The following is a 26,252-nucleotide window of genomic DNA, read 5'->3' as shown; positions in this document are numbered from 1 at the left end:
CTACTCTACTTCCTTCCCCTACCTTTCTTCTTTCCCTTTCTTTTTTGTCTCTTATTACCCTCTCAGAGGAGGTTCGCGATACCCCGGGCTCTATCAGCAGTGTTTTTTCTGTCTGCCTTTCAACTTTTTGTGATGCCCCTGATGACTTAGCATGTCTCTCTTGGTTCTGGCGTTTACTTTTATTTCCAATTCTCCAGTGGGTATGGAGGGGGTTTCGTCTCTTTGATACCTCATGGTTGTTTTTCTTTTCTCCCGCTCTGTGTCTTGATGACGAACATGCTGCTGGTTTATGAAATAATCCCCTAGAAGGACGGGTGAATGACTTTTCTTCATCTCGCTTGCATTATAAGTGTATATATGGTTTCTCTTCCCCCCATGATGGATCTGGGATGAACATAGACTGGAGTGGCAATCGGATAGATCGCGTGAATTGATTATCATTTTCAAGATTCTGCTCTTTTACATCGTAGAAAAGTCCAGAAGGGTGGCTTTCCATTATCCGTTAGGACACAATAATGATGTGCTGCCTAGCCACTACTTCGTACTATCAGACCCAGCCAACTGGCGACCAGCGAACGGCTTTGACAACTGTCATCTGAGCTGCAATAAGACGCTGATATCTCGGGATTGAAACGAACCCCGGGGGGCCGGCCATTCGTATTTCGCAACTGCGGTGGACGTAACTGCTTAAAGAAAAGTTTTTGCCACTTTTATATCCCCATAACTATTCAACCAGCGAATCTTATCCAGCGATAATTTTTCTTTTTTGGCCTTCTTAAAATAAGCAGTCCAAAATGTCCCGAGCTGTTCTCATTACCGGAGCCACGGGCAAGCAAGGCGGAGCCGTTCTCGACGCTGTAATAGTAGCCAGCAGCCATAATGATTTCCTACTGTTACGCGTCACACGAGACAGCCAATCGAAACGGGGGCACAGGGCCCTGCGAGAGAAGTTCGCCGCGGGTTCGAATTGTGCAAGGGTGACCTGAATGACGTCTCAGGGCTCTTCAAAGCCGCGCGCGCCTGGAAGTAGCCGGAGCCCGTCCCCATCTGGGGAAGTAAGTCTTCTTCCATCCAGGCGATCATGGGTAAGGATGTGTCTCCCCCGAGAAAAAAAGAAAAAAAAAAAATTGATCAAGGGATCGCGCTGATCGCCGAGTCGATCCGTGGCCGGAGTAAGCTTCTTTGTCTATAGCTCCGTGCAACGAGGAGGGAAGGGCAAACGCTCCTGGCAGAATCCGACGCCCCCATCCCGCATTTCCGAAACAAGTAGTATCAGATTGAGCTGCATCTTCGAGACTCAACAATATCAAAGACTGGTGCTGCCTCCTCGTCGATGGGGTGATCGATCTTGCGACCGGGTCACGTTCATGGACACCTACGAAACCGATTCTTTCTTCGGCAAGATCAGACCCTGATGACGATTGGTTCCGGGATACCTGTACTTAACCGGACGACGACGACGACGACCCATGCAGTGGGTTGCCGTCTCGGATGTTGGAGCCTTCGCCGCCAAGGCACTTGAGAATCCCGAGGCGTGGAACCACAAGGTTACCGGTTTGGCCGGGGATCAAGCCACCTTCGAGCCGATTGATGCCGCTTTCCACGAGGTTCACGCGCCGTAGGATAGGGATTACCTTCTGGTTCTGGTTGGCAAGGCTCTTGCGGTAAGGGGTGCCGGAAGTTCGCTGGATGATGGATTGGATGCAAGAGGAAGGGTTATAAGGCTGATATCGACGCGTTGCGGAAGGTTCATCCTGAGCTGATGGATTGGGAGGCTTTTTTTAGGGCCCAGTTATCATTAATGTATTGTATTGTACATGTCTAGCTGAATCAGTTTGGAGGATCTCGGTTTAAAAAACAAATGCGGCACCTAAAGGACTTTTAGACTTGGTATTGTTTTGTGGTGGTGTACAGTGCTGTTTGGAACTGATAGAGTATAGCTTGGAAGACTCTTTCACTTTTGCTCTAGTGAAGGCGAAGGAAAATGGGTACTGAGTGCGTGACTGGCGAGGATATTCGTAGGTCGTAGAAGTGGGTGACTTGCAGGTCAATTCGCACCAACCCATCAGGATCAAATCAGGTGACACCAGGTAATATACAAGAGTCTAGCCAGCGCGGATAGAGGTTGAACAGGGGACAGGATGGGGACGGATGGCTAGTCTGCCGGGTGAACAAACGCAAAACCTCTAGCACCCTTTCTTCCTGGTATTTATTCTCTTTTCTAGACAGAACTAGACCTCCAATCACGGTCGGACCAGATGTCAGATATACAACTGATTGATAAGATCGACACAAGACAATCGGAAAGCTTGAATGAGGAGGCTGTCTCACTTTGACCGACGCTTATCTGAGACATTACCGCATGGAGCTACGGAATGGATACCTGGTGGAGACCTCAGGCATAGTCCTTGACTTGTGCCATCCAGCTTGAACTAAATTACCGGGCTGGGTGTCATTCTGGCACTCATTCATGTTCTGGGTTTCTAGGACGGCTGTCTCAGCTGGATAATTTAAGCTTAGGAGTTGCGTTGTGGGGTTTTGTTCTAAGTGGTCTTGATGGTTCTGTCTGTACGAGTATGCACAAGGTAGAAGATCAATTGTTTTCGCGCAGACGGTTGGTCTGTCTATACATCTTGATAACAGACCACTGGCAGTACCTCAAGAACCCAGAAAAAACGAAAAATCACTCCCCCCATTCCCAAATGCAAAATCCTCGAGGATGGTCGGGTCCACCAGATTCGCCAGAATCTCCGCGCGCGTATCCGGCTGCGAATCCTGGTTGAATAGAGAGAAAAAGAAGTCGTTGTCTACATTAGAAGGCCCCATGCTGGTGGCGTTCGCGGGCGTTTGATGTGCTATGTGGTTGCTCAGATTGAATGTTGCAGGTGAAGCAGAAGGAGCGATTGGTGGCGCTGGTATTTTTGATGATGGTAAGGTGTGGTGGGTGCGACGACGAGCTACACAGGCTCGGGCAACGTCGAGGACTTCGCGGATCATCTCGGCACAGCGACGGGCGACCACGATGTTGTTCATGGATTCAAAGATATCGAGACTTTTCTCTACGTCGGTCAGGAGGTCCTCGTCACGGATGCTGGGGTAGCCGGAGAGAACAAGGTGAAGGAGGATCATCGCGCCGTAGAGGGCATAAGAGGTGTTGTACCACCTTGAAGAGAAAGTGGGTCAGTGAGTCTGCGAGAAGATTGAAGCAGCGGGCAAGGACTGACCAGGTACGAACGTAGATTCTGTGTATGAAAGATTCGTACTGCATCTGTATGCTGGTTCTCGCGGCATCAAGGCAGGTGTGGAGGTGCCGAAGGATGTTTGGGAATTCGGTACTTAATGTGGATGCGGCGAGGAACGGCCGGTGAATTAGAATGCGTGTGTTGTAGTATCCTAGACACATTAGCTTCTCAGGAGACAGAATAAGTAGCACAATGTTAAGTAGGACGTACTCAGTCTCAGAACGAGTTTCTGCTTGAAGGCCCATTCTGTGTCATTGAGCGATGCAGCATCGATATCTAGGAAATCAGGGAGGATGGACTTCCACGCCAGCAATCTGTTGTCCAGGTCCATGGCAATCTGTGATAGTTCACCCATGGAGCGCTTGGGCGAGTGATAAAGAAGGTGTGAAGCCTCGGACATGATTTGTGCGAGGGCGACCATTGCCGGTATCATTGCCACGTGGTTGTCTTCAGCGTCAGGGTCAAAAAGATATCCGGGGGTGGCCTATGGAACCACGATTAATATTCACTTCCACTGAGCTGTGTCTAATGCTTCACCTTCAGACTCGGCAGCGGGACTTGATAATACTGCAGGTCTTTCATGCTGTCTAAGCGACCCGAGGAGCAGCACATCTCACTGCACTTCTTAGCAGCCTTGGTCATTTCAAGGGGAGTATCACTTACATTTCATGGGAGTAGATGCACCTGCATTTGTCAGTAGGGCGCATTAAAAAAAATACAGTGAGCTTCTTACCACCAGGTTCGTATTCCTTCTTTGCGAACGCCTGGGGACAAAGACGTCATTCCTGACGCCAGACCGATGGCTACAGCTGCTCGGACGGCCATTCCACTATACATGAAACAACTATGCAGTCGGAGAGCGTTCTGACAGAATACACTCTGAGCATCATGGGTCAGCATAGCTCAACGCGCATAGTGTATCGATCAGGGTGACGGAGACTTACCAATAGCAGAAGCGCCTGCACTCCCTCCAAGCTGCAGCTTTCGAACAAATCCCCTAGAGCTCTTTTAGCTCGGCCAAAGTAGGAATCGGCAAAATCTAGAGCCGAGGGTCTTCTGCTCATAGAGTTGGTTCTCTCTGGTTCGGGACCGTAATTGCAGTAATGGTCAAGAAGGGCAGTTTCATGTGGACTGGCGTTAATCGCACCCAGAGCAACCACGGCAAAGTATAGCCCAGCAAATCTCGAGGATCCACAGTATAAACCAGCTCGTCGGGATGTCATGAAGGCCTCTTGCTCGCAACGTTGCATAAAAGCGCTTTTACACAGCATAGGGTGTATATGATGCTTGTTGCAGAAGTAACTGCTAATGAACATTTTCTCAATCTCAATCTGAGATTCTCCTGGAATGTTTTCAATGATGGGTAGGATTTCATGCTCGTGCCTTGTGTCTGAATCTCTTATTCAGCGCTGAGCACTGGATTCAGTGATTTGAGATCTCATCCACTTACCTGAAAACCCATGGGTCGTGTTCTGAGAGCTCGTCACATTCTTCGGGCTTTCAATTTTGTCATTGTCACTTTGCCCACTGCTCTGGCGAGGGGAATGGCGAGGGTATTTCGGGTTATAGAGCAGATTTACGATTGATAGTTGCGTCTTGTTAGTTGTAGGCTGCGCGCCCTCCGACTGTTTATCCGCTGTAGAATTGGAAGTCACCTGGTTGAAGCTATTTCTGTCGGTCTGCAGCGCGCCGAGACTCGTGATAGGACCTTCAATCGGAGTATAAGTATGCTCATTATTAGAGGCAGCCAATCCCTTGTTCTCTGCCTGATTCCGAGCTCGAGCGTATAAGTTACCAAGGAAGGCTAGATTGGAGGAGTTGCCGTAGAACTCTGTGCCATTGGTATGGATATTGACACCACTCAATCCATCTCTCGAAGCGGAGTCACCCACCAGCTCGGGGGTAGCGGCTGAGCATCAAAGAGTGAGTAGGCTAGATAATCAGACTTGATCAATTGAGGATTCACTTACCGATAACTGTTTCGTCATCGCGCTTAGGAGTGAAAACACTAGGTGAGCTAGTGTTGATATCGTCAACCCCTCGAGGGCCGCTTGATATCCCTCTGGCAAAGTGATCTGGTGGGTTCACATGCTGAAAGCCATCATATCGTCGTCCCTGGTCGACCTCTGGCCAGGGTGAGGGTCTGGTCTTCTGTCTTGATCCAAGATTCAGCTGTGAATTGCAGCGATCGTAAAAGAGGTATTGCGTACCTTTGAGCCTCGCGGATTTGTGCTTGGCGTTTCGCTGCAGATGCGGTCTCGTTTGGACCTGCAGCTCTATAGAGACAATCAAGCGAATGATCTGAAGGATGAATGAGTAAACATGTCGCTCACATACCAAGGGGCTGCTGAGCTTGAGTGGGTTCCATACAAGCACAATAAGAACAGGGCTGAGCCTGGTCACACTGTCGTCCACAATTGTTAGCGGGAGGGGTCCAATTGGAAGCAGACAACCAAGGGAAGGAAAGTATTGATGGAGGAGTAAGTAAAGACTTACTTTGGTCTTGCGAGCCCGACAAGTCTCGCAGGCACGGGAAGCACGCGGCGGACGTCGGCGCGACGACCGCAGCTTGGCCGTCACCGGCACATTTCCCCCTCCATCATCCATGGCCACGACGAACTCCCGCTCAAGGCAGTCTCCTGTATTTCTTCCACGGCCTATGTTCCAATGCGCCTTGTGGTGAGGTCGGGGTGTTGTTGATGAGGTTATTGGAATCTTCAGCAGGCTTAACCTACTCCACACACCAGATACGCTAGAGAGGATTGGCTCTTCGGTTCTAATCCACCGACCGCAGATCGCTTCAGCCGATGATGCCGTGCAAACCACACGGGATTTCCCGATGAGCACGACCGACAAATTGATGGATAATCCGGGGTTTTGGTGGGGTCCGGGGTCACTTCATTTATGCGTCCTTAACACTCGGACATAGTGGTCTTGGGAATCTCCTTCCATGGCGACTGCGGATATGCCGACTTCGAAACTCGTTCCTAAACTAACTTATTTCGTTGCCAAGCTTGAGTTTCTTCGTTGCTCGTTCACAAATCCCCAGTGATCAATTGGTTCTTTCGAGTCACTGACGACAGGCATGATGACATTGGCAAAGTTGTTCTGCAGATGATGCCGGTCTATTCTAGATTTCGATGGCCGTCCGCAGTCCTGCAGTCGAAACAAGCTCAATGATGTTCCAATCATGGTGCTTATCGTTTGGACAGCTTCACTATCGGTACGTCATGGCTGGCTCGGTTTTCTCCGCCTGACATCAACGGCGGAAAAGAACATCGGTTCAAGCTGCAGCGTGACGCGATTCACCAGCTCACTCAGACAAAGATGGATCGTGAGGCCACAAGCCGGAAAGCTCTTCCAGCATCATCATTGTCGGCTTTGGCCCCAGGTACAGTACATTGTTACGAATTGTTGTCTGTGCTCCGTGACGAAACTGAGTACACTTTGACGGAATAACGCCATATGGGCAACAGGGGTCGCTCCTCCTCTCATCGCAAGGATGGCATCCATCATTAAGCTTCAGCATTGTCATTGAATATAATGCACAATTCCATTGCTGCCGGTCAATGCCAGGTCTGTTTGCGGATGTCCATTTCCTCCGCCACGCTTCTTTGCTCCGTCGGAACCATCACCCATCTCCGCACTATCTTTCCGCTCCGACGGATCTGTTGAGCTACCAGCCTACCATACTCAAGATGCGAATACCTGGCATCTCAACGCTAGCTGTACCCCGCATTGTGCGGATGTGGGGAAGGTGTGTGCTTTTGGCTCCGGAAATCAGATCGACCTTAACCGAGGCGAGTTGGAGGCGGACGCAGTATAAGAGACAGTTCACCATGTCTATGCGGCTGTCTAGTCCTCAAATATCGCTGATAGGCTTCTTACCAAACATCAAACTTCACAATGTCTGAGCAACAATCCAACGGAGCTCCGGCGGTCGAGGGGCTCAGTGAAAGAACCCGGGCCAAATGGGCGGCTGCATCGACGCCAGAGAAAATTGCAGCGAACCTCCCTCCAATGCTCGACCTGACCATTGAGAACATCACGGAGAATGTGATGAAGATCAACTCCATGTGCGACAACCCGCGGTTGAGATATCTGATCCTGAAGTTGATTCAGGCGGCCCATGACTACGTACGGGAGGTTGGCCTACAATTTGATGAGTGGGAGCAGGCTTGGGAATTCCTGACCAAAGTGAGTGTTCGATCGTTCTCAAATCCAAACTCAGACCAACGGGGGTAACTTTAGGTCGGTCAAATCTCCACCGATGTCCGTCACGAGTTCGTCCTTCTATCGGATATTCTGGGGATTTCCGCGCTAGTCGATGCCATCTCGTACCCCGCTGTGCCTGGTGCCACTGAATCCTCGGTGCTGGGTCCCTTTCACGACGAAGAGGCGCATTCATTCCAGTACGGAGAGTCAATCTTCACGGAGGGCACCCCCGGCGAGCCCACAATTGTACGCGGTTGGATCAAGGATACAGATGGCAACACCGTGCCGAAGGCATTGATCGACGTCTGGGAAACCGACGGCAATGGAGTGTACGATCTGGAGCACGACGGCAACGCAGACCCCAATTGCCGTGGCAAGATCTTCTCCAATGAGAAGGGAGAAGGGCCATTACCTCTTCGTTTGTGTCAAGCCTGTGGCCTATCCAATCTCCAACGAAGGCCCAGTCGGCGAGTTGTTGCGCAAGCTCAAGCGGCATTGATTCCGCCCAGCTCATATGGTTTGATCCCCCGGACTCAGATTTATGGCTAGACACTGATCTTCGATAGCATTTCATGATCGAGCACCCTAAATACACCAAATTAATCACCGCCCTGTACTCCCGAGACAGCAACTTTGTGGAGAGCGACACTGTGTTTGGAGTGAAGAAGAGCTTGATTGTGGGCTACAAGTGGTGCGAGGACTTGGAGTTGGCTAAGGAGCACACCGTGACGCCGATTGTCAAGACGATCGATGGCAAAGAGTCAACTGGATTTTGGCTTCTGGAACAGGACTTTGTTCTGGTCAAGAAGAGCCCTCCTCCTCCTCGTAAGACGGAGGATTGAATTAGAAAGTCACAGACTACATCAATTTAAGTTGAGTACATATTGTACAGCACTGGTGGCGCAATGACACCTGGCCTTCTATATACTTCAGTTGTAGTCTTGGGATCCTGGGTGACGTAGCCTTGCTCCCAGTAAATGTAAGTGGTATGGTCACCCATCACCAATGTCTGCATTCTATGCTCTCCAGTTCCCTGGGAGTCGAGGCCTCCATGGTTCGAATATCTCCGTCTCGATTTAATCCGGAAAGTCTTGAAATACATCTTTACTTCCATTTACCAAAGTACTTCGTTGTCGAACCACTTTTAGAGAATGTTCGCTCGACCGGTCTCAACCACCCTCGATTTCCACTCCTCTCCACTGCACTATGAAATTGCTCACAGTTACTGCACTGCAAATTCACCCGATTCATCCGACGGAAGTCCTCAAGTGTTTGTGTTCCCATTGGTCTGGCTGCCTATCACAGTCCCCGGATATACCTTCGTCTTAGAACCAGTCGAATCAAATCGAGATCAATACGCCACCCCGCTTGGTACGGGGGACTCTCGAAGCACGAATCCGATGGATGAGTCTACCAACCACGAGTCCATAGGCTTGCATCGGACTGCGATCAGTTCCCGCCGGATAAAGCAGCTGAGCCCGTGATTCCATGCACAAGGCGGCTATACGCAGCGAGGTATGAGATGAACCACCCGGGGAGACCTGCCATTATGGTTGTGCATGAGGAGAAGGATATGCAGGCAATGGGCTTGGCCAGCCTTATATGAAACTGATGTCGGACATCAAAGGCATGAGCAGTCTTATATAGACTGCCTGGTACGTCGTTCCTCCTCCAGCTTGACCACTCAGATTGATCGGTCTATCTTGTCTTTCCTAGTGTACAAGCAAGTGATAATCATTCATGTATCGACACCGAATATCCTTTCGACCACTCCTCGGCTACCACCAGGCACACACTACAATTCTCTCGCCTCTGAGAAACATCCCACATCGCTTCGACTCAATCATGACAACGCCTCAAGAATGGACGCAAGATACCCTACGGGCCAAGTTCTGCCACGCGCTCTCCGAGATGTACAGAGCCGAAGTCCCACTCTACGGCGACCTCGTCCAGCTCGTCCACCAAACCGACACCGAGACCCTCCTCGCCCGACACCCCAATAGCACCCCGACAACCAGCCCAGACACCATCCTCCCCGCGCGGCACCGCGTCGAGCGCCACGGCGCAATCCGCCTCGGCACAGCGCAAGAGCTGGCGACGATCCGGCGCCTATTCGCCGTAATGGGCATGCACGCAGTAGGCTACTACGATCTGACGCCAGCGGGATTCCCAATGCACGCAACAGCCTTCCGACCAACGAGCCCAGAAGCCCTATCCCGGCACCCATTCCGCGTCTTCACAACGGTCCTCAGAATGGACCTACTAACAGCACGCACGCGCACGCTCGCCGAGCGCGCCCTCTCGCAGCGCTCCATCTTCACCGATCGACTTCTCACCCTCCTTCAAAGCGCCGAAACCCGCCAGCGCCAGCACCACCCAGCCCTGACCCAAAAAGAAGGCGAAGCCCTGATCACCGAAGCCCTCGAGACCTTCCGCTGGCACTCGCACGCAACCGTCACGCTAGACGAATACGAGACCCTGAAAGCAGAACACCCGCTCATCGCTGACATCGTCTCCTTCCCAAGCAGCCACATCAACCACCTCACGCCTCGCACTCTCGACATCGACGCCGTGCAGACAAAAATGCGGGAAGCGGGTCTCCCAGCCAAGGAGCGCATCGAGGGCCCCCCGCGCCGACAGTATTCGATCCTCCTCCGACAAACTAGCTTCAAAGCACGAGAAGAGACGGTCTTCTTCCGCCACAATAACCATAACCATAACCACAACCACAGTCATAGCGACTACATAAAAGGCACCCATACCGCGCGCTTCGGCGAGGTCGAGCAGCGGGGCTTTGCTCTCACGCCTAAGGGCAGGGAGCTATACGACGCTATTCTGGCGCGCGTGAACGCTGATGCTGCGCAGCTGCTGCAGCTCGCAAATGACGACGCAGCTAACGAGGCGCAGTATGAGCAGCTCCTTGTGTACCACTTCCAGTCATTCCCGGATGAGTTGAGCGAGTTATGGTCGCAAAAGCTAGCTTATTTCTGCTATAGCGTTGCCTCGAAAGCGGCGAGTTTTGGGGCAGGAGGAGGAGAAGGGAAAGCGGGGTTGGCGCAGCTTGTGCAAGATGGTGTGCTGGAGTATGAGCCCATTAAGTACGAGGACTTTCTGCCGCTGTCGGCCGGGGGTATCTTCAGTTCGAATCTGGGAAGTACGAGCCTGTCAGGAAGGTTAGTTATGGAGGCGGGGCCGGATGTGGATGGGTTTCAGCGGATGTTGGGCGGGTCGATTGCGGATGAGTTTGCGTTGTATGAGTGTGTGCAGGCGGAGAGTTTGGAGCGGTGTTGTCGGGAGTTGGGGTTGGAGAAGATTGATCTTGAGAGTGGGTGTAGTTGAGCACAGCACTATTCTAGGCGTCTAGATAGACTACGCTTATGGAACGCTGCGCCCGATGGTCTAAATTGATGCCTCTAAGAATGACTTATATACACAGTCCAAGACCCACGACAAACGACATTCTGCCACACCAGAGCTATGCCTGCAAAATCTCATCCGCGATCTTCTCGGCCAATGCGTAGATTATGGACTGCGGATGGCCTGGTGGCAGGAAAGGAAAACTGCTGGCATCAACTACTCGCAGATGCTGCACTCCAAACACTCGAGCGGCACTGTCAACCACGGCCATAGGATCGTTCTTCTGTCCCATTTTACACGTGCATGAGACATGATTGAAGGCCGACGCATACTGTTGTAGGTATTCGCGAATCTGTTCATCCGTGCTCACCTCAAATCCGGGAAAGCAATTGTCCAGATCAACCATTCCGAGATCAGCAAGCTGCGCCCACATCTCCTGACTCCGTCGGAATGTTTGGAGCGAGAGTTTCATGTCCCTAGGGTCGGCGAACCATTGCGGGTCAATGATGGGTGATGTGGACATGTCCGGACTGGCCAAGGAGACCGTCCCGCGGGAGAACATTGTCAGGATTTTTGCTCCCAAGGTGGCGTTAACTCCCCAATTAATCTTGTTGTCTTGTTTCACGGCAGGGCTCAGCCATTCAAGCTCGGGCCAATCCTCGGGGAAATCTGAAAGAGCCATTAGGGATTCCTCGGACAGCCGTGATCGATATGGCTGCGGCAGCTTCTCAAAGCCTAAATACCCATGACCAGGAACTGTCAATGGTCCTGCAGCGTTCTTGAGGTATTGCTGCACTTGCACGTCACTCACTGTAGAGTGCACTGTGGAGTCATTTACGCGACATGTTGTCGTCAAAAGAGGATGGTCTTGCAGGTTCTTCCCAACGCCTGGCAGGTGGCTCATGCAAGTGATCCCGAATCTAGAGAGTTGTTCACATTCACCAACGCCGGAGACCATAAGCAATTGCGGAGACTGTATAGCTCCTGCTGACACGATGATCTCCTGGCGAGCACTGAGGAAAAAGTCAAGGTTCGATGTGCCGAATGTGCCGGCCGTTGAGACGCGGATTTCTGTAGCAGTCTTATCTCCACCGTTGAACAGGATCTTCTGGGCGAGCGTACTCTTATAGATTGTGAGCTTACTTCCATGGTCGAGAGTCTCTTGCAGGAAGCTGGACTCTGACGAGGAACGATGAGCATTTCTCGGGTTGATTGTTCGACTTGGGAACCCGGAGCCCATCAAGCTGCCACTGTTGAACTCGGTCTCATTGAAGCCAAGTCCATCGATTAGCGCTTTGCGCATGGCAATAGCGAGTGGATCGACCCAATTCCCCGCTGACACTTCAAGAGGACCACGAGTATCGAAAGCGTCTTCATTTTGTAGGTTAGTGTGTGTGCCCCAGATGGCTGGATCTGGCGGAGTGAACCGAATGGATCTCTTGAGGTATGGCAGCATGTTGTCGAAGAGGTAGCTCTCGTCACCCACATCCTCTGCCCACTTTTGCATGCTGTCTCTGGTCGGGCGGATGTAGAACATAGAGTTCTCAGCTGAATTGCCTCCGAGGCCCTTGCCGTATCTACAGTGGAAGACGCGACCAGTCAGGGCTTGCTGCGGCTGCGTCTTGAAGCCCCAATCGTTCAGTGGCTGATGATACTCGGAGGGATCCTGGCATGCAACATTTGTCGTATAAGCGGGGACGACAGATCGGTTGCCATTGTTGATTTCGAAGAATTCACCGGCTTCAACGACCGCAACGCTGAAACGCTCACTCTGGGCAAGTCGACTCGCGATAGTCAGGCCAGCCGTTCCGCCTCCAACGACGAGATAGTCAAAGGTTGCGTTCACACCGGGAATGCCAAATGAAGTTCCGAGGAGAGGGCCTCGTCGCCCATAGTGGAACAGGTTGAGGTCATGTTCCTCATGAGCGCAGGCTGCAGCTGCGAGGCTCAACAGAAGCGTGGAGGTACGCATGGCGAAAAGGTACATGCATTAGCAGGATGGAATCGTCTGGAGGAATAAGGATAGGGAAGACTAAGAGGCTAACGATGCTCCGAGGGCAATGAAGGCATAGGCGATAACGATGTGGACATGGAACGATACCTGTGTGATCAAGATGAGAGAAGCATATTTGGCAGTGAATCCGCATCGGAGGATTGACTTGAGAGAGATTCATTGCCTTTATTGGCAAGAGCAAACGTGATACAACAATTCCCAAACGGGGAGGAGATACTACCACCGCAGGATAAAACACAGACCATCAGCACTCACCGTTCTCGCTTGTCGATTGTTGTCACAACTGAGAGACATTCAACCTCCTGAGCCTGGTCAATAGCCTCACATTCTCTCGGTCCTCATGAAAGAAAAAAAGAAAAACATGAGCATTCGAAAACCCAATTATGAGATACAATACAAAGGCACCACTCGGTGCATGAAACAGACACACTTCCTATCTGTACATAAAATCGCCTGTGATTGCAGGTCCTGGTCATCATGACCAGCCAGCTCTGCCCAGCCGAGACGTCCCGCAATATATGCCTGGCATCATGTTCTCCTCCGTCCACTCCTTGGCTTTTATCAGTTCCATGATTACTTTCCAACCTTTCAAGCCGTCTCATCAACAACCACTGCTCCCTCCTGCAGCAACTCCTCCGCCGTCTTGATCTTCACATCCATCACCCGCAGCAACGTATACTTGTGCTTGCTCCGGACCTGCTGCACGTGGCGCCGTCTCCGCTTCGTCTTCTCCTTGATACGCAGGGGTTCCGAGTCGACACCCATGACACGCACTCGACATTCGTACAGCCGCTCATCGACATAGGGGGCGCCCTTGAGCGAGAATTCGCGCGAGCCCAGCACGGACGCGCGGTTGAACCGGAGCACGTCGCCCGGCTTGACATTAGGCATGAGGAAGGGCAGGCGAATCTGATCACCCTGCGTGAGAAGGTACGGCTTGTCGTGGAGGTGCGAGATGATGTAGTGCGGCTGCTGAGAGGTGAGGTTGGGAAGCTGAGAGAGGAGGGATTGGTTCAATTCGAGTGGTTTGGTGAATGTCGGGGCCACGGGCTTCTTAAGGCTGGCGGGATCGAGGGGTGCGCTGGCTGGGGGCTTTGTAGAAGGCGCAGAGGTTTGGACCCGGGGAGTGGCGCTCAATGGGGCCTGTGGTTGTGTCGTCGTGGTCGTCGAGGCTGTTGCTGCGCTGTGAAGACAGGCCCGGGCGACGGAGAAGTGGGCGCATTGCTCGACGGGGAGGGCGAAAGCCCGGGCGAGGGCAGTGCGCGAGAACATGATAGGTTGAATCGGCAAGGAGGTTTTACGGGCTTGCTCAGTGGTGGTGAGGCAAGTTCGAACCCTGCTGGCTGGTGGTGGACGCAGTCAATCAACAAATATTCAATGGCCTCCGGGGGTACGAAGAATGAAATTCCGGACGGGACGATAAAGTTATGACACGTGACTTATCGGGGTTGCCGCGCGCCAAGCCTCGAACTTTTTTGAAATCATCTTTCTTCTTGATCGTTATCATCTCCCCCACTCTGTTGATTTTGCCATTCTACACGCTCTTTCATTATGGTATGTTACGGAATAGCTCTATTATTCTGACTGGAATACTTGCTAACTCTTGATTTTACAATCAACAGCCTCAGAACGAGTTCGTCGCACCTTTCCGAGCAATTGCATGACCGAGGAAGCAAAAATTGACCATGTCACAGGTATATCGAGCGCTGGACGAAGCAGCACGGTAAGCGCCTCGATCACGATGAGCGCGCCCGCAAGAAGCAGGCCCGTGAGGGACACAAGCAGTCCAAGGATGCCCAGAACCTGCGCGGTCTGAGGGCCAAGCTGTACCAGCAGCAGCGCCACAAGGAGAAGATTCAGATGCGGAAGCGCATCAAGGCCCAGGAGGAGAAGAACGTCAAGTCTTCCGCCCCCGAAGAGCCTTCCAAGACTCCTCTGCCCCAGTACCTGCTCGACCGTTCTCAGGCTACCAACGCCAAGGCCCTTTCCAGCGCTATCAAGGACAAGCGGAATGAGAAGGCCGCCAAGTTCGCTGTGCCCTTGCCCAAGGTTAAGGGTATCAGTGAGGAGGAGATGTTCAAGGTCGTCAACACCGGAAAGAAGACACACAAGAAGTCGTGGAAGCGCATGATCACCAAGCCCACGTTCGTCGGCAACGATTTCACCCGCAGACCCGTCAAGTACGAACGCTTCATTCGCCCGATGGGTCTCCGTTATAAGAAGGCCAACGTTACGCAGTACGTACTTTCTGAAATCCTGCCCCTCCATCAACTATCAATCTGGAATATGTTTTTGTTTTGGTTTTGCGGATCTTCATTCGAGTGTCCCTGGTGCCTGTCACAAGCTTGTTCTGATCATGACTGACGCTAAATCCCCGCTCTTAGCCCCGAATTGGGTGTCACCGTTCAGCTTCCTATCCTCTCCGTTAAAAAGAACCCTCAGAACCCCCTCTACACCCAACTGGGTGTTCTGACCAAGGGTACCGTGCTCGAAGTCAACGTCTCCGAGCTGGGACTTGTCACCACGTCAGGAAAGGTACGATACAATATCTCCGGATATTTCTGCATATGGAGGAAAGCTCACAATCATCCAGGTTGTTTGGGGAAAGTATTGCCAGGTGACCAACAACCCCGATCTCGACGGCACCGTCAAGTAAGTCTCAATCGGTCATCTTACTACGCCTCTGAAGTTCACATGCTAACCTTTTCTGTTAGCGCTGTTCTCCTTAACTAAACCCAAAACACCCGCTTCCCTGTCAACGATCATGACAAACGGCTCTTTCTATCAATCCGTTCTCCTATAACTCGGCCCTCTTGCGTTGGTTGTGCTCGTTCTCTTCGTTGTATTTCCTCAGTGGATATATTTTCCTCATTGGTGTGGCGTTAGTGGCGCGCAAAGTGTGCTCGTTCCTTTGACTTTTCTAAAAGAGATTCCCGTTATCGAATCGCTCTCGACCATAGTAGCTAGATCCAAGACCTCCAATTGAATTGATAACTCACTCTACCTGATCATTTGATTCTTGTGTCTTTTGCTGCTATATCCGGTATTAATGGCTACTTAGGCCCTCTCGAACCGTGACTCGTTTACGTATGTCTGAAAAGACTGACTTAATCATCCGGAGTCCATCTACACCGTCCTAATGTACCCATATCTATGCAAATAACCCCATGTCCATCAGAGCTATTTCCCTCAAGAACAATCCTACCAAGAGAAACAACAACCGTCCCCACCGGACAATAAACCCACACTGAATCAGAGCACCACCGAAGTGAAGCAGGATTTTCTTTTCCGAAAAAAAAAAAAGTCTCTTGAGCTCATATCATATAAATGAACCATACTATTCCAGATTATCAAAAGTGCAAGCAAAATAGACAAAGAAAGCTCCAGACAGAACACTGCCAAAAACTCCAGATACACCATGCTCTTTGCTGGCTGGATGATTGCTCCAGCGTTCCCAATAATGCAATCACTCAATCAATAGATAAATACATTCCACACGGATTGTAAGTTGATCAAAAACCTGGCTGAAGCGCGAGACACACAAGAAAGGTGGATGAGAAGATGGATCACGCCCCGGCTTGGTTTTCGGGGTTGTTGGTGGTATCCAAAATATGTGGTAAGGATGAAGGTGAATATAAAAAGAAAAAGAAGAAATGAGGAAAAAAAGTGGTGGGTCCAAGAATGGGACAAGAAGGGAAGATGAGAATGTAGGGGATTATGGCATACACAAAAGGGGAGTTATATCCTGTTTCACCTTATGTGGGATGGTGGTGGTAGTGGTGGTGGGAGACTAGGCCAGCGCCGGGAGTATTTGGGATATCAAGGTGTTGGTAATGTACCAACAGGGGGGGGCGTTGAATCAGAATATGGGAAATTATGTAGGTAGGTTGGTAGGTATGCAGACGCAAAGCGCATGACAGGATCACGCCGGTCAGAGTCATGGGCCCTCTTCGAGGGCTGATTTGATCTTGGCGAAGAAACCGGCCGGCCAGGCGGCGAGTTCTTCGTCCTTGGGAATGCCGCGGACACGGCAGTGGTTGACCACGTTGACCAGGATGCGATTGAGCATATCTTGCGTCACGGGGACTGCTGACTCGAGCTGCGCGTCGGGGTACAGGAAGGGATCGCGCTGGCTGAGGAGTTCTTCGACGGTCGGACGGAGGGTCTGGTCTCTCTGGAGACACCGCTTCAAGGTGCGAACCAGACCTGGCGGTACGGGGACGCCGCCAACGGCGAAGGCGGGAAAGTCGATCTTCACGTTGGGGTTGGGGATGGCCAGGATTCGTTCGTAGTATTTGGCGATCTTCGCAAACGGCGGCTGGCCGTAGACCATCTTATAAAGAATGCATCCCAGACTCCAGACATCGCTGGGCTTGCCCAATTTCATCATCTTCCCCACGCTTGCCGGCAAGCCGAGGGAGGCGTTGGAGTCGATCAGAGCCTCGGGGGACATGTAGTTGGGCGTCCCCACTTGCTGTTCGCGGTGCACGTTGACCGTGTTGTCTTGAATTGCATTAGCAATACCGAAGTCGATGAGCTTCAATCGGCCCTGGACAAGCAGAAAGTTGGCCGGCTTGAGATCGGAGTGAACGACATTGTAGTCGTGGACTGCTTGGACACATTCTAGCATCTCTTTCCAGTAGTAGCGAGTGAAGTTGATATCGAATCTTGCATCTTCCGCATTCAGTCGGTAGGTAAGCACTTTTTCGAGGTCGGATTCACCAATCTCCATAAGAACGCTCAGGGTGTGCTTGTCCGAATTCAACTCCCAGTCAAAAAGACGCACAACACGGTCCAGGTTCTCAAGCTTCTTGAGCAGATCAATTTCACCCTTGTAACCGGCCAATGTCACAGGATCGACATCTTCGAGGTTAACTCTCTTCAAGGCGAAGATCTTGTAGTTCTCGGCCATCACACGATAAACACGCGAGCTTCCTCCGCGGCCAATGCAGTCAAGCCGAGTAAAAGGCTTGTGATTGACCGAAACTTGGTTGCGCTTCTTGCGAGAATGAGATGCTGTAGCGGCGCCGCCAGTAGCCGTGGCAGTTTCGAGGACAGACATCTTTGGAGGAGGCGGAGCTGGCCGATGAGGGGTGTTGTTGCTTCGTATGGCGAGGATCTTCCTGTCTGCGGGGGTTTCCTTCTCCTTTTCCTTCTTCTCTTCCTCATAAACCACGGGCTTATCAAGTAGGTTGAAGCCTTGCGGTTTGGCTCGCTTGAAAGTCGGTGGTGGCTCGTTCTCCTGGTCACGATTTGAAGGTAACGTTGGCGGGGGAGGTACTTTGAATACCGGCTGGTCCTTGGCGCTGGATGGCTTCGATGACATTTCCGACGAAGAGCCCGGGGTAGATTTGGAGTGCGATCCATATGACTTCGGAGAAGAGGATCTGGAAAACAAGCCATCGCCCATCGCATCCCGGTCTCGGTTTCGGTCTCGGTGTTCTTCAGTTCTCTGCGGCGGGCTCGGGTCGGCCCACGAGACTTTGGGCGATGAAGACTTCGCTGTATTCTTGTAGTGGTAGTGCTCGTTATCGTTATTTAGATCATAATCAGTCTCTCGGATCTCGTTTTCTTCGCTTTGTCGCCGTAATACACCCCTCCGCGCAGGTCCATTCAAGAAAGTACCGGTCAGTCGCCCGACACGTTTGACGCGCAATGAGCTGTGCATGCCCATGTCTTCAATGTTGCGAGTGCGGAGCACGGATGCAGTGCCAAGTCGCGGAGCATACTCGTCGTCGTAGCTTTTCTCCCCTGAGCGTGTCGCGCTTCCATGCTCATGCTCGTCGATGTAACTCCTTTCAGCCGACCGTCTCTGGGACGGCGATAGGGATGCGGGCGACCGGGTATTACTGCGCGAAGCATTGATGCGAACACTCCGTGTGCGTGGTGCTGGCGTGATGAAGTCATTCTTCACGTCGTTTCGTTCCTCGGGTTCTGCAATCTCGGTATTGGCTAACGGCGAGCTTTCTCTCCGGCTGAGCGAAGATGCGATTCGAACCACACGGGGCGCGGGACTGCCATTGGACTGGTCAAGGGGCGATGTGGTCCGCGATCGCCTTTCCTGGCTTGATCCCGCCGAGCCCAGGTTCTTGTTGCGTAGACGGGGCGACAGGTCGAGTCCATCCTCATCCAGTAAGGCCTTGACCGACGCGCTAAACTTGGGTTCAGGGACTTCGTCATCTGAACTATCGCCGGCGGTGTATTGCCCGGCAGATAGACTGTTGCTCCGATATGAAAGCGAATTGCGGATTTCTGGTGAGGTCCGCCTGGACCCTGAGCGAGACGCGGCGCGGGACATTTGTCGGGACGAAGGCTGGCGATGCAGCCGTGTGTTGTAAGCTGCTGTTGAGGAGGAATAGGGAGAGGCCATCATGACAATTGGGGGCAATGCCGCATAGACATGTCCACCAAAGAGTGTCCGGGCCTAGGCTCCTCCCAGAAGCACAAAAAAAAGCAGCTGCTGTGAGGGGTCAGTATGTCGAAGTCGTGGGGGGCGCTGCGGGCGGGTTTGTGTTGTGGTCGTTTTGGCTTCGAAACATCGAAACATTGAACTTGCGCCGTAATGCGCGAGGCTGGGAAGTGGATGGTCACGTGAAGTTTACCCGTTGCCCCGGGCAATGACCTTGACCAAAACAACGAGGAGCTGCCGCTGTACGGAGTACTCCCACTCTCGTAACTCCTTGCTTCGAACTACGGGGAACAAATTACCACACACTTGTAGTAACTTGAAAGTAGCATCAGTATAAAATGATTCTAATGTAAGTATAATACGAAATACATGGGACCTGCATCTTACACTGTGGCGTTTGGCGATGGTTGGGGGCGACTGTAACGCACGGTTCAATAAATGTCCGCTAATCAGCACCTCCATCCATGCGCTGGCATTGCTGCACGAACCATCGTCATATATCAAGAATAGAGAAGGATGCAATTTAGCAGGCAGGGCAATTTAAGGTGCTTATGTGCTTATCTATTTAGTATGCACAGATATGTTAATGACTCCTTGCCAATGCTCAGTGGTTAACAGCGGTATGATCCTGGCCAAGATGATATGAAACCCGCAGTAAAGAATATATTTCCATGGAGAAGGCACTGCATCTGGCACGATAATACAACTTCACCAAGAGTATGATTACCTTCAACCAGGCTGACATTAAAATTGAACAACCGACAGAATTTAAAATATAAACTGAGTAAAATATCTATATCGGTCTATTTCACGAATTTGTCCTTAATTTAGGCCATCAAGAGCCATTCGGCGCCGACAATGCGGATAGCAATGCCATCATATCAATTACTTTAAGTATGCTTCAGCCATCAAGTTGGATGAGGCAAGATCAGTAGCTTGTTTTCATTACCTCAATTCTCGGTCAGCAAGTATATACCATTTTCGACACACAGATCTCGGACACTCAATATAAGGGCGGTCCGGAGCAGAGTTATCCTCCGCTCTGCATCATAGTCAACGTATGGACAAAACACTTACGGCAGATATACAATATTACGATCGGGCTATATCAAATCAGTGGGTTTATTGTCGTCTTCTGAATTAAATAAGTTTGTGGGTTCGTCAGTGTAGCATCTCGGGTTCCCTCTCTTGGCTGAGAATGGCCGCATAAGGAAATACTGGACATCGAGAATGTACATGCTTGTCAAAACCGCAACAAGTCAGATACTGTGTGAGATATGTAGGTTCACCCCTCCGCTGGATGTCAGCTGGTTTAATTCTCCTTGTTTCACCTGTCAATCAAAGGGGACCTCCACAGAACACCTGACTCGCCAGGTTGTCAATGTCAGCCCAACGCGTTTCATGGAGGCCACCGCTCAAATCTTCTTTCGTGATAGCTTTAGCAAGTTCAGATCGAACGACCTGCCTGAACAGCGTCCTTCTGAGGCACGACATCCTGATCGCCACTGGAAGAATCGATGGTCATAGCTTCTTGTCCGGGTGAAAAGAAGCCACTGAATCTTCAGCACCTAACCCACCTGTGGCACACCTTCAAGCACCGATCGTCAGAATGTGACGTGCGAGCTGTCGACCTCAGACTTAGTGCAGATACTGAGCAGATAACGATGCCCCAACGATGCACCGGGTTGGATCGCTGGAGTGGATAGAATACCCACCATCGCACACATGCCCTACGCTTGTTCTGCGATTTCGATCCGGTCAAATCTCGGAATGGAGACCCACCCTCTGCTGATCTGCTGAAGCAACATCAAGACTGCGAGAACGTCCATCAGTATAGATAGACAGTATCAGGGAATCGAATGGTGCTTAATGGAGTATGCATCATGCTGGCGAGTAACCGTAGCAGCATGAACCTAACATGCGCTGACTGCACCCCCTATGTGGACGGCAACACATCGTCACGAATGACTTGTGGCTACTGATATAGGCGTTTGATTTAGATTTTGGGACTGTCAGGGCAGATACTAGTCTGAGATCGGCCGTTTGAGAAAAATCGATGAACCGTGGGGGTTGGCAAGGCTAAGAATAACAGGCAGAGACAGTGGTACAGTGAGACTAGACTAGTACCAGCTTGAAACATGGCGACGTGAAGGTGGCTCTCTCGGAGTAGGAGAAGAATGAAAATTGAAGAGGGAAGAAGAAAGCAGCAAATAAAGTCAATCGGTTTCTGGCCGGCCACCTGACCTCACCTGATATTGCCTGCTTGTTTTCCCATCGGAATCTCTCCGTGTTCACGAATATGCCCACAACCACAACCACAACCACAACCACGTCCACTTCCACAATAGTCTCGTCCAAACTACTCCGACTATTAGCTACCGATACAGTGTACCATCGTGTCTTCAGCTCCAGTCGCCTATTCTGTTCTAGATTGGCTCAATTTTCAGTTGCAGGTTTGTTCTCCAGGGGTAACCCGGTCGGACCTGGTCTGGTCAGTCAATAATGAGTCAAATCAGGTAAACCTCCGAGGTTCGCCCAAAACCGGGTTAACCTTTAAGGTCTTAAAACCTACACTTCAACGTTGCAACAAACACCTGACTCTTCCGGCCCCTATTAGAGTTCGCATGGCACCACACAGCCCAACGAGTTGCGAGTAATCAAACTTCCACTATTTGTTACAGAGCTTGCACAATGGCTTCTAAATTCCAGATACGCCTTGACCCTCTGGCTGTGGTAGTCGCAGGGGAAGGTGGGGAGGGAGGAGAGAGGGGAAATCTATCCTGTTTCTCCTCCGGACTTGTGCTTCAACTAGGGATCGGATAAAGCGGGCAGCCGGCAGCTCAGGCCATTGGGGGGACGAAGTCGGTGTGGGGACTGGAGTCTCCCAAAGAACGTACCAAGGGTATAAGCACTTTGGGTCAGGAACGCCTCTTCAGGCAACGATTACCCCCCTGCTTCCTGGTCAGCATCGACTGCGTCATATTGATCAACGAAAATCTAGACTGCTGTGTCTACAGCTCAGGTCTCACCGCAGATGCATGACCGGTGATGGATGGAATTGTTTGATTATATCCTCTGCTCTTGTGCTGACCCCAAGCTTGTGTTTGGACAAGCACGCTAAGGGCGGCCTTAGTTTGACTATGCATCCTCAGCTTTCTGTCCCTGACTAGTAACCCGACGCTAAAGCATCAACTAACACGCTAAGTCTGCACCCTCCGATGCGTCCACATTAAACCATTTTGGTTGACTATGCAAAATTTGCCCAAGCGTCATGGTTTCATCGGAATCCCCTATTCTGCTGCTATGGGGCAGCTCGTACTAGGACCAGTACGGACATCTCCTCTACAGACACGACCGCCTGGTCTTCTCTATACCCCTCTAAGCCGGAGAGCCACAGCCGGCTAGTTCCAACTTCTGAAGTGGTAGCAGCAGTCCTTCCGCCAACCTGAGGGAAATTGAGGTACTATATTTGGGGTGAGCACTGAAGAAGACCCTTATTGACACCGACCATGCATTACTCAATATTATGCCCTGGGCTTTTAATCCAGAGCATGGAAGTACGGTCAAGATAAGATCTATGCTTGTGTTTGTTTGGGTTCGTTGCTGCCGATGCCATTGGCTATTGCCCTTGCCACCAACTCATGCTGTCAAATATTCAATGGCTGCCTCGGTACGTGTGTTTGCTTGCTGGTCTAGTTTCCTTTTGATTTTCACTTTTATTTTTCCAATTCCTTTTTTTTTCTTTGTTTTCCTATGTCGGAAGTGCGTTGCTGCACCTGTCCGGAAAGAAAGTCTGACCAGTCAACTTTGCATCTGTCACAAAGTCGTGTTGATGGGGCGATGATTGCTGATTCATCCGATCCCCTCCCACTCCTCCCATTTTTTGCTCTGGTCTTTCTTCCCGATTCTTGCGACTCTATTCTTATGTCCGAACTCTTGACTTTTCAAATCCCTAAAGTGGAGGAATTGAGCTTGATTGGGGAGTTTCATGTTTTGCCCTTTTCCGTGGAAACTCAACTGCTTCCGAGCTAAAATTCTCAGCGACAAAACACCGGCTGAGATGATCGCCCATGGGTCGCGTCCATTCAAGCCTGCCCCCCGGTTCCGCTCCTCCCACTATCTGAGTGTCCATGTCCATGTCCTGCTAGCCTGTCTTTTATCCTAATACGGTCTATGCGTGTCGCCCTGTCGTCATTGCCCATCGCAATGCTAATGCGTGCATGCATGGCTTGCGATGGTCCAACACCTTCCAGACTCTCAATAGTTCGTCCCGTGTGGTTGGCAGTCGGCCGCTCATTTCCCCACAAATCTGTGCCGATGATGATTTCTCGCACCGACAATGCTGATGTGCTAGCAGTCGATCGGTGATGCTGACAACACTTCGACTGATGGTCATAGTCAACCATCCATCGCCTTTTCCCGATTTCCCCTCCCTCTAAGTCCCGAAAATTCCACGAGCTACTTAGTACTAAAGATTCCAAATTGCTCACCGTTATTGCTCGGTGCCCTATCTTCAGACGTTAGCGTACTTTGAGGAGGTCCTTTTGCCCTGACAACGGTGTCTCCTCCATCTCTCCGTTGTCCTCCGTCCACCCCCAAAATGGTGGCTGGCTTGGGACCCCGTGGCTTACTAGCCTAGCCTTTTTCTCCCCCTGCTTACAGCGTCCACCACTGCTTTACTAGAATAACACGGACAGGAAGGGCCTTCTGTGACCCGCACAAGGTCAGGACTAATGCTTTCTCAGTTAGCAAGCCCCCGTTGCCTGAAATAGTATTTTCTTTTTGTTTAGTCTGTTTCGGATGAGCCCACTTTCAACGGTAGTCGGGTCTGGTTCGCTTCTCTAGTGTCCACTGGCACCCGGCCGGTCCACTTGGCTAACCTGGTCTCGAAGATCCGGGTCCCTCGATCACAGATGGTCCAACATGGTCCAGCAAGCTGCGCTGCTCCATTCGTGGGTTCCAGACTGGGGGTTGTGCAGGTTTCCATCGCCCCGGCCCAGCAGGCACGGGAAAGTATCCCCCGTCCTCAGGGGTATATATACCTCGATGGTGATCACCTCATTCGAACGGATATCAAGCCCTTCATCAGTCACTTCCTTTCGCTTGTCGTTTGGGGTTCTGTCTTTCATTTTTGTTTTCCTGTCTATCATTTACACCTGTCTGTCGTTAACCCAACCAGGCTGCCCTAGTGCCAGCCGTATTCGGTTTTTCTCTTTCCTTTTTTTATAAACTGTTCTATACCGTTCCATCCCGATTGACTCGTGATCGACATTCGCTAATACTTTATCGACCTTTTCCTGATACCTTTTTCGCTCTCTTGGCATCATGCATTCCAGCAAGCTCCTTCTACTCGCCGGTCTGGCGAACTATGTTCTCGCCCTTCCCACCAAGGACACCAAGGACTTGGATCCTCGCCACTTCGGCCTCGGCGCTGAGATTTTGGGCGAATTCGGCCATGACCTGAAGATCATCCTTGAAGAAATCCTCGGCATTGGAAGCAAGACCTCAGTATCGGTCCTTGCTGGTATCAGTGCTCGGGCCGCCGCGGCCCTGAACGGAGGTGCCTTGGGTTGCAAGGCTGGTGCGATCGATGCTGACATTCGTGCCGAATTGGCCGCCTGGATCCGTGCTCATGCAGGATTCGAGGCCTCCCTCAAGACTCATCTCCTCGCCTGGTGTGAGGGTGAAGCTGAAGCAACTCTGTCGACCGAAGTCTGCGCCGGACTGTCCCTGTTCGTCCCCACTTGCGCTAAGACGGCTGCCGCGGGTAACCTCTACGTGACCATTGATGGTATCTTCGATGCCAGCGCCACACTCGAGGCCGGCGTGGTTCTGAGCTCTTCCTTCCAGTCTTCCCTTTCGGCATTCATCGCCGGCGAACTCGGTCTTGCTCTGGATGCCCACCTCCGCGCTGGTCTCGCCCTTTGCGCTGGCGGTGGTGTCCACGCTGATCTCTCTGCTGATCTCGCTGCCGCCCTGAAGGTCTGGCTGAACGGCTCCTCTTGCTCCCTGAGCGCCTCTCTCAAGGTTGCAGTCCTTGCTTGGTTGGAGGGCAAGATTGAGACTGGTGTCGTTGCCGTCGGCTCCATCCCCACTGGCGGTATTACCGCTGTTTCCGTTGGTGCCGCCATCAGCGCCTGGATCGAGGCCGAGGGTGCACTTACCGCAACTGCGCAGACTTACCTCTCTGCCTACCTCGAGTCCAGTGTTTCTGTTGACATCGAAGCCGATGTTCAGGTTGTCCTGGAGGCCTGTATTGCCGGCAAGCTCGCCACTTCCGTTTCCGCCGATGCCCGTGCCGCCTTGGCCGTTTGGTTGTCCGGCTCCAGCTGCAGCCTGGGAGCCGAACTGAAGGCCGCTCTCTACCTCTGGCTTTCTTTCTCTGTTACTGAGGTCAGCGTCGGCATTTCCTCCAGCATCATCACCGAGCTTGAGGCTTTCCTCAGCGGCACCGTCGAGGTCTCCCTCGGATCCAGCCTTCGTGGTGTCCTCACTCTCCTTCTCTCCGGCGAGAGCTTCGTCTACCTTTCCCTTGACGCCCGGGCCGAATTGGCCGCCGTCATTGGTGGTGCTGTTGACATTGATATTAGCAGCCACTTCCAACTTCTGTTCATTGAATGGCTCACCGGCTGCAGCATTCCCGGTGCCCCCACCATTACTCCTGGCTCCTCGACCACGAAGCTCATTTCAAGCCCCTCCACTGTCCCTGCTGCTGCCTCCACCGCCCCCGCCACCCCTACCGGCGCTTCCCCCGTCGGTGGCTCTAGCTCTCCCTCTCCTTCTGGCACCGGCCCTAGCGGTGTCAGCCCTACCGATGTTACAGGTGGCCACGGCTCCGGCTCCGGCTCGGGTCATGGCTCTGGCTCTGCTTCTGCCTCCGGCTCTGTCTCTGGCCACGGCTCCGGCTCTGGTACTATCGGCGGCTCTGGCTCTGCTTCTGCCTCCGGCTCTGTTTCTGGCCACGGTTCTGGTTCCGGCTCCGGCTCCGGCTCCGGCTCCATTGGCGGCTCTGGCC

At 51.9% G+C, this 26,252-nt stretch overlaps 9 protein-coding genes across 9 annotated transcripts; 5 read left to right on the top strand and 4 right to left on the bottom strand.

Annotated features, from left to right (window-relative positions):
* Nucleotides 1-794: 794 nt before the first annotated feature.
* On the top strand, nt 795-1,622 carry BO97DRAFT_424849 (uncharacterized protein; the record flags this gene model as incomplete). The annotated part of the gene is made up of 2 exons (XM_025697013.1): nt 795-857; nt 1,476-1,622. The coding sequence occupies 2 exons, from the start codon at nt 795-797 to the stop codon at nt 1,620-1,622; spliced, it is 210 nt and encodes a 69-aa protein (XP_025551482.1).
* Nucleotides 1,623-2,599: 977 nt separating this feature from the next.
* On the bottom strand, nt 2,600-5,922 carry BO97DRAFT_369129 (Zn(II)2Cys6 transcription factor). Its single transcript, XM_025692727.1, has 12 exons — nt 5,739-5,922; nt 5,613-5,646; nt 5,453-5,543; nt 5,213-5,397; nt 4,693-5,151; nt 4,187-4,632; nt 3,976-4,121; nt 3,906-3,926; nt 3,780-3,858; nt 3,453-3,726; nt 3,225-3,393; nt 2,600-3,163 (listed from the first exon to the last, which is right to left on the bottom strand). Exons 1-12 carry the CDS (start codon nt 5,847-5,849, stop codon nt 2,659-2,661), a joined length of 2,520 nt encoding a protein of 839 aa, XP_025551481.1. The 5' UTR covers nt 5,850-5,922; the 3' UTR covers nt 2,600-2,658.
* A 1,226-nt stretch (nt 5,923-7,148) lies between these two features.
* On the top strand, nt 7,149-8,299 carry BO97DRAFT_424847 (aromatic compound dioxygenase; the record flags this gene model as incomplete). The annotated part of the gene is made up of 4 exons (XM_025697012.1): nt 7,149-7,439; nt 7,494-7,875; nt 7,967-7,974; nt 8,024-8,299. The coding sequence occupies 4 exons, from the start codon at nt 7,149-7,151 to the stop codon at nt 8,297-8,299; spliced, it is 957 nt and encodes a 318-aa protein (XP_025551480.1).
* A 1,003-nt stretch (nt 8,300-9,302) lies between these two features.
* Nucleotides 9,303-10,796, top strand: BO97DRAFT_345206 (DUF1338 domain protein; the record flags this gene model as incomplete). The annotated part of the gene is made up of 1 exon (XM_025691768.1): nt 9,303-10,796. The coding sequence occupies one exon, from the start codon at nt 9,303-9,305 to the stop codon at nt 10,794-10,796; it is 1,494 nt and encodes a 497-aa protein (XP_025551479.1).
* A 44-nt stretch (nt 10,797-10,840) lies between these two features.
* On the bottom strand, nt 10,841-13,108 carry BO97DRAFT_65878 (GMC family oxidoreductase). Its single transcript, XM_025700970.1, has one exon. It carries the CDS (start codon nt 12,799-12,801, stop codon nt 10,933-10,935), a length of 1,869 nt encoding a protein of 622 aa, XP_025551478.1. The 5' UTR covers nt 12,802-13,108; the 3' UTR covers nt 10,841-10,932.
* Nucleotides 13,088-14,204, bottom strand: BO97DRAFT_405659 (mitochondrial 54S ribosomal protein bL21m). Its single transcript, XM_025695237.1, has one exon. The coding sequence runs from the start codon at nt 14,098-14,100 to the stop codon at nt 13,417-13,419; it is 684 nt and encodes a 227-aa protein (XP_025551477.1). The 5' UTR covers nt 14,101-14,204; the 3' UTR covers nt 13,088-13,416.
* Nucleotides 14,205-14,343: 139 nt separating this feature from the next.
* On the top strand, nt 14,344-15,827 carry BO97DRAFT_369120 (rRNA-processing protein NSA2). Its single transcript, XM_025692726.1, has 6 exons — nt 14,344-14,382; nt 14,451-14,461; nt 14,523-15,065; nt 15,213-15,363; nt 15,422-15,480; nt 15,543-15,827. The coding sequence occupies exons 1-6, from the start codon at nt 14,380-14,382 to the stop codon at nt 15,559-15,561; spliced, it is 786 nt and encodes a 261-aa protein (XP_025551476.1). The 5' UTR covers nt 14,344-14,379; the 3' UTR covers nt 15,562-15,827.
* Nucleotides 15,828-16,765: 938 nt separating this feature from the next.
* On the bottom strand, nt 16,766-19,126 carry BO97DRAFT_345544 (serine/threonine/tyrosine protein kinase MPS1; the record flags this gene model as incomplete). The annotated part of the gene is made up of 1 exon (XM_025691772.1): nt 16,766-19,126. The coding sequence occupies one exon, from the start codon at nt 19,124-19,126 to the stop codon at nt 16,766-16,768; it is 2,361 nt and encodes a 786-aa protein (XP_025551475.1).
* Nucleotides 19,127-24,562: 5,436 nt separating this feature from the next.
* On the top strand, nt 24,563-25,915 carry BO97DRAFT_308983 (uncharacterized protein; the record flags this gene model as incomplete). Its single annotated transcript, XM_025691191.1, has 1 exon — nt 24,563-25,915. A coding segment is annotated over one exon (1,353 nt), but the record flags the coding sequence as incomplete, so codon positions are not given.
* Nucleotides 25,916-26,252: the final 337 nt, after the last annotated feature.

Source organism: Aspergillus homomorphus (genome assembly GCF_003184865.1).
Source record: "Aspergillus homomorphus CBS 101889 unplaced genomic scaffold BO97scaffold_18, whole genome shotgun sequence".
Lineage (NCBI taxonomy): Eukaryota > Fungi > Ascomycota > Eurotiomycetes > Eurotiales > Aspergillaceae > Aspergillus > Aspergillus homomorphus.
The sequence above is the reverse complement of the archived record's forward strand: the minus strand, read 5'-3'. Positions and strand labels throughout refer to the sequence as shown.

Bases quoted from the DNA above. Each gene is read 5' to 3' on its own strand.
- BO97DRAFT_405659 (XM_025695237.1), bottom strand. From the start codon at position 14,100: ATGTTCTCGCGCACTGCCCTCGCCCGGGCTTTCGCCCTCCCCGTCGAG.
- BO97DRAFT_369129 (XM_025692727.1), bottom strand. From the start codon at position 5,849: ATGGATGATGGAGGGGGAAATGTGCCGGTGACGGCCAAGCTGCGGTCG. The intron at 4,122-4,186 runs GTAAGTCTCCGT...CATGATGCTCAG, and splicing joins TGCAGGCGCTTCTGCTATTG to AGTGTATTCTGTCAGAACGC. The intron at 3,927-3,975 runs GTAAGAAGCTCA...TGACAAATGCAG, and splicing joins GAAGGAATACGAACCTGGTG to GTGCATCTACTCCCATGAAA.
- BO97DRAFT_65878 (XM_025700970.1), bottom strand. From the start codon at position 12,801: ATGTACCTTTTCGCCATGCGTACCTCCACGCTTCTGTTGAGCCTCGCA.
- BO97DRAFT_369120 (XM_025692726.1), top strand. The intron at 15,066-15,212 runs GTACGTACTTTC...CCCCGCTCTTAG, and splicing joins AAGAAGGCCAACGTTACGCA to CCCCGAATTGGGTGTCACCG. The intron at 15,364-15,421 runs GTACGATACAAT...ACAATCATCCAG, and splicing joins TTGTCACCACGTCAGGAAAG to GTTGTTTGGGGAAAGTATTG.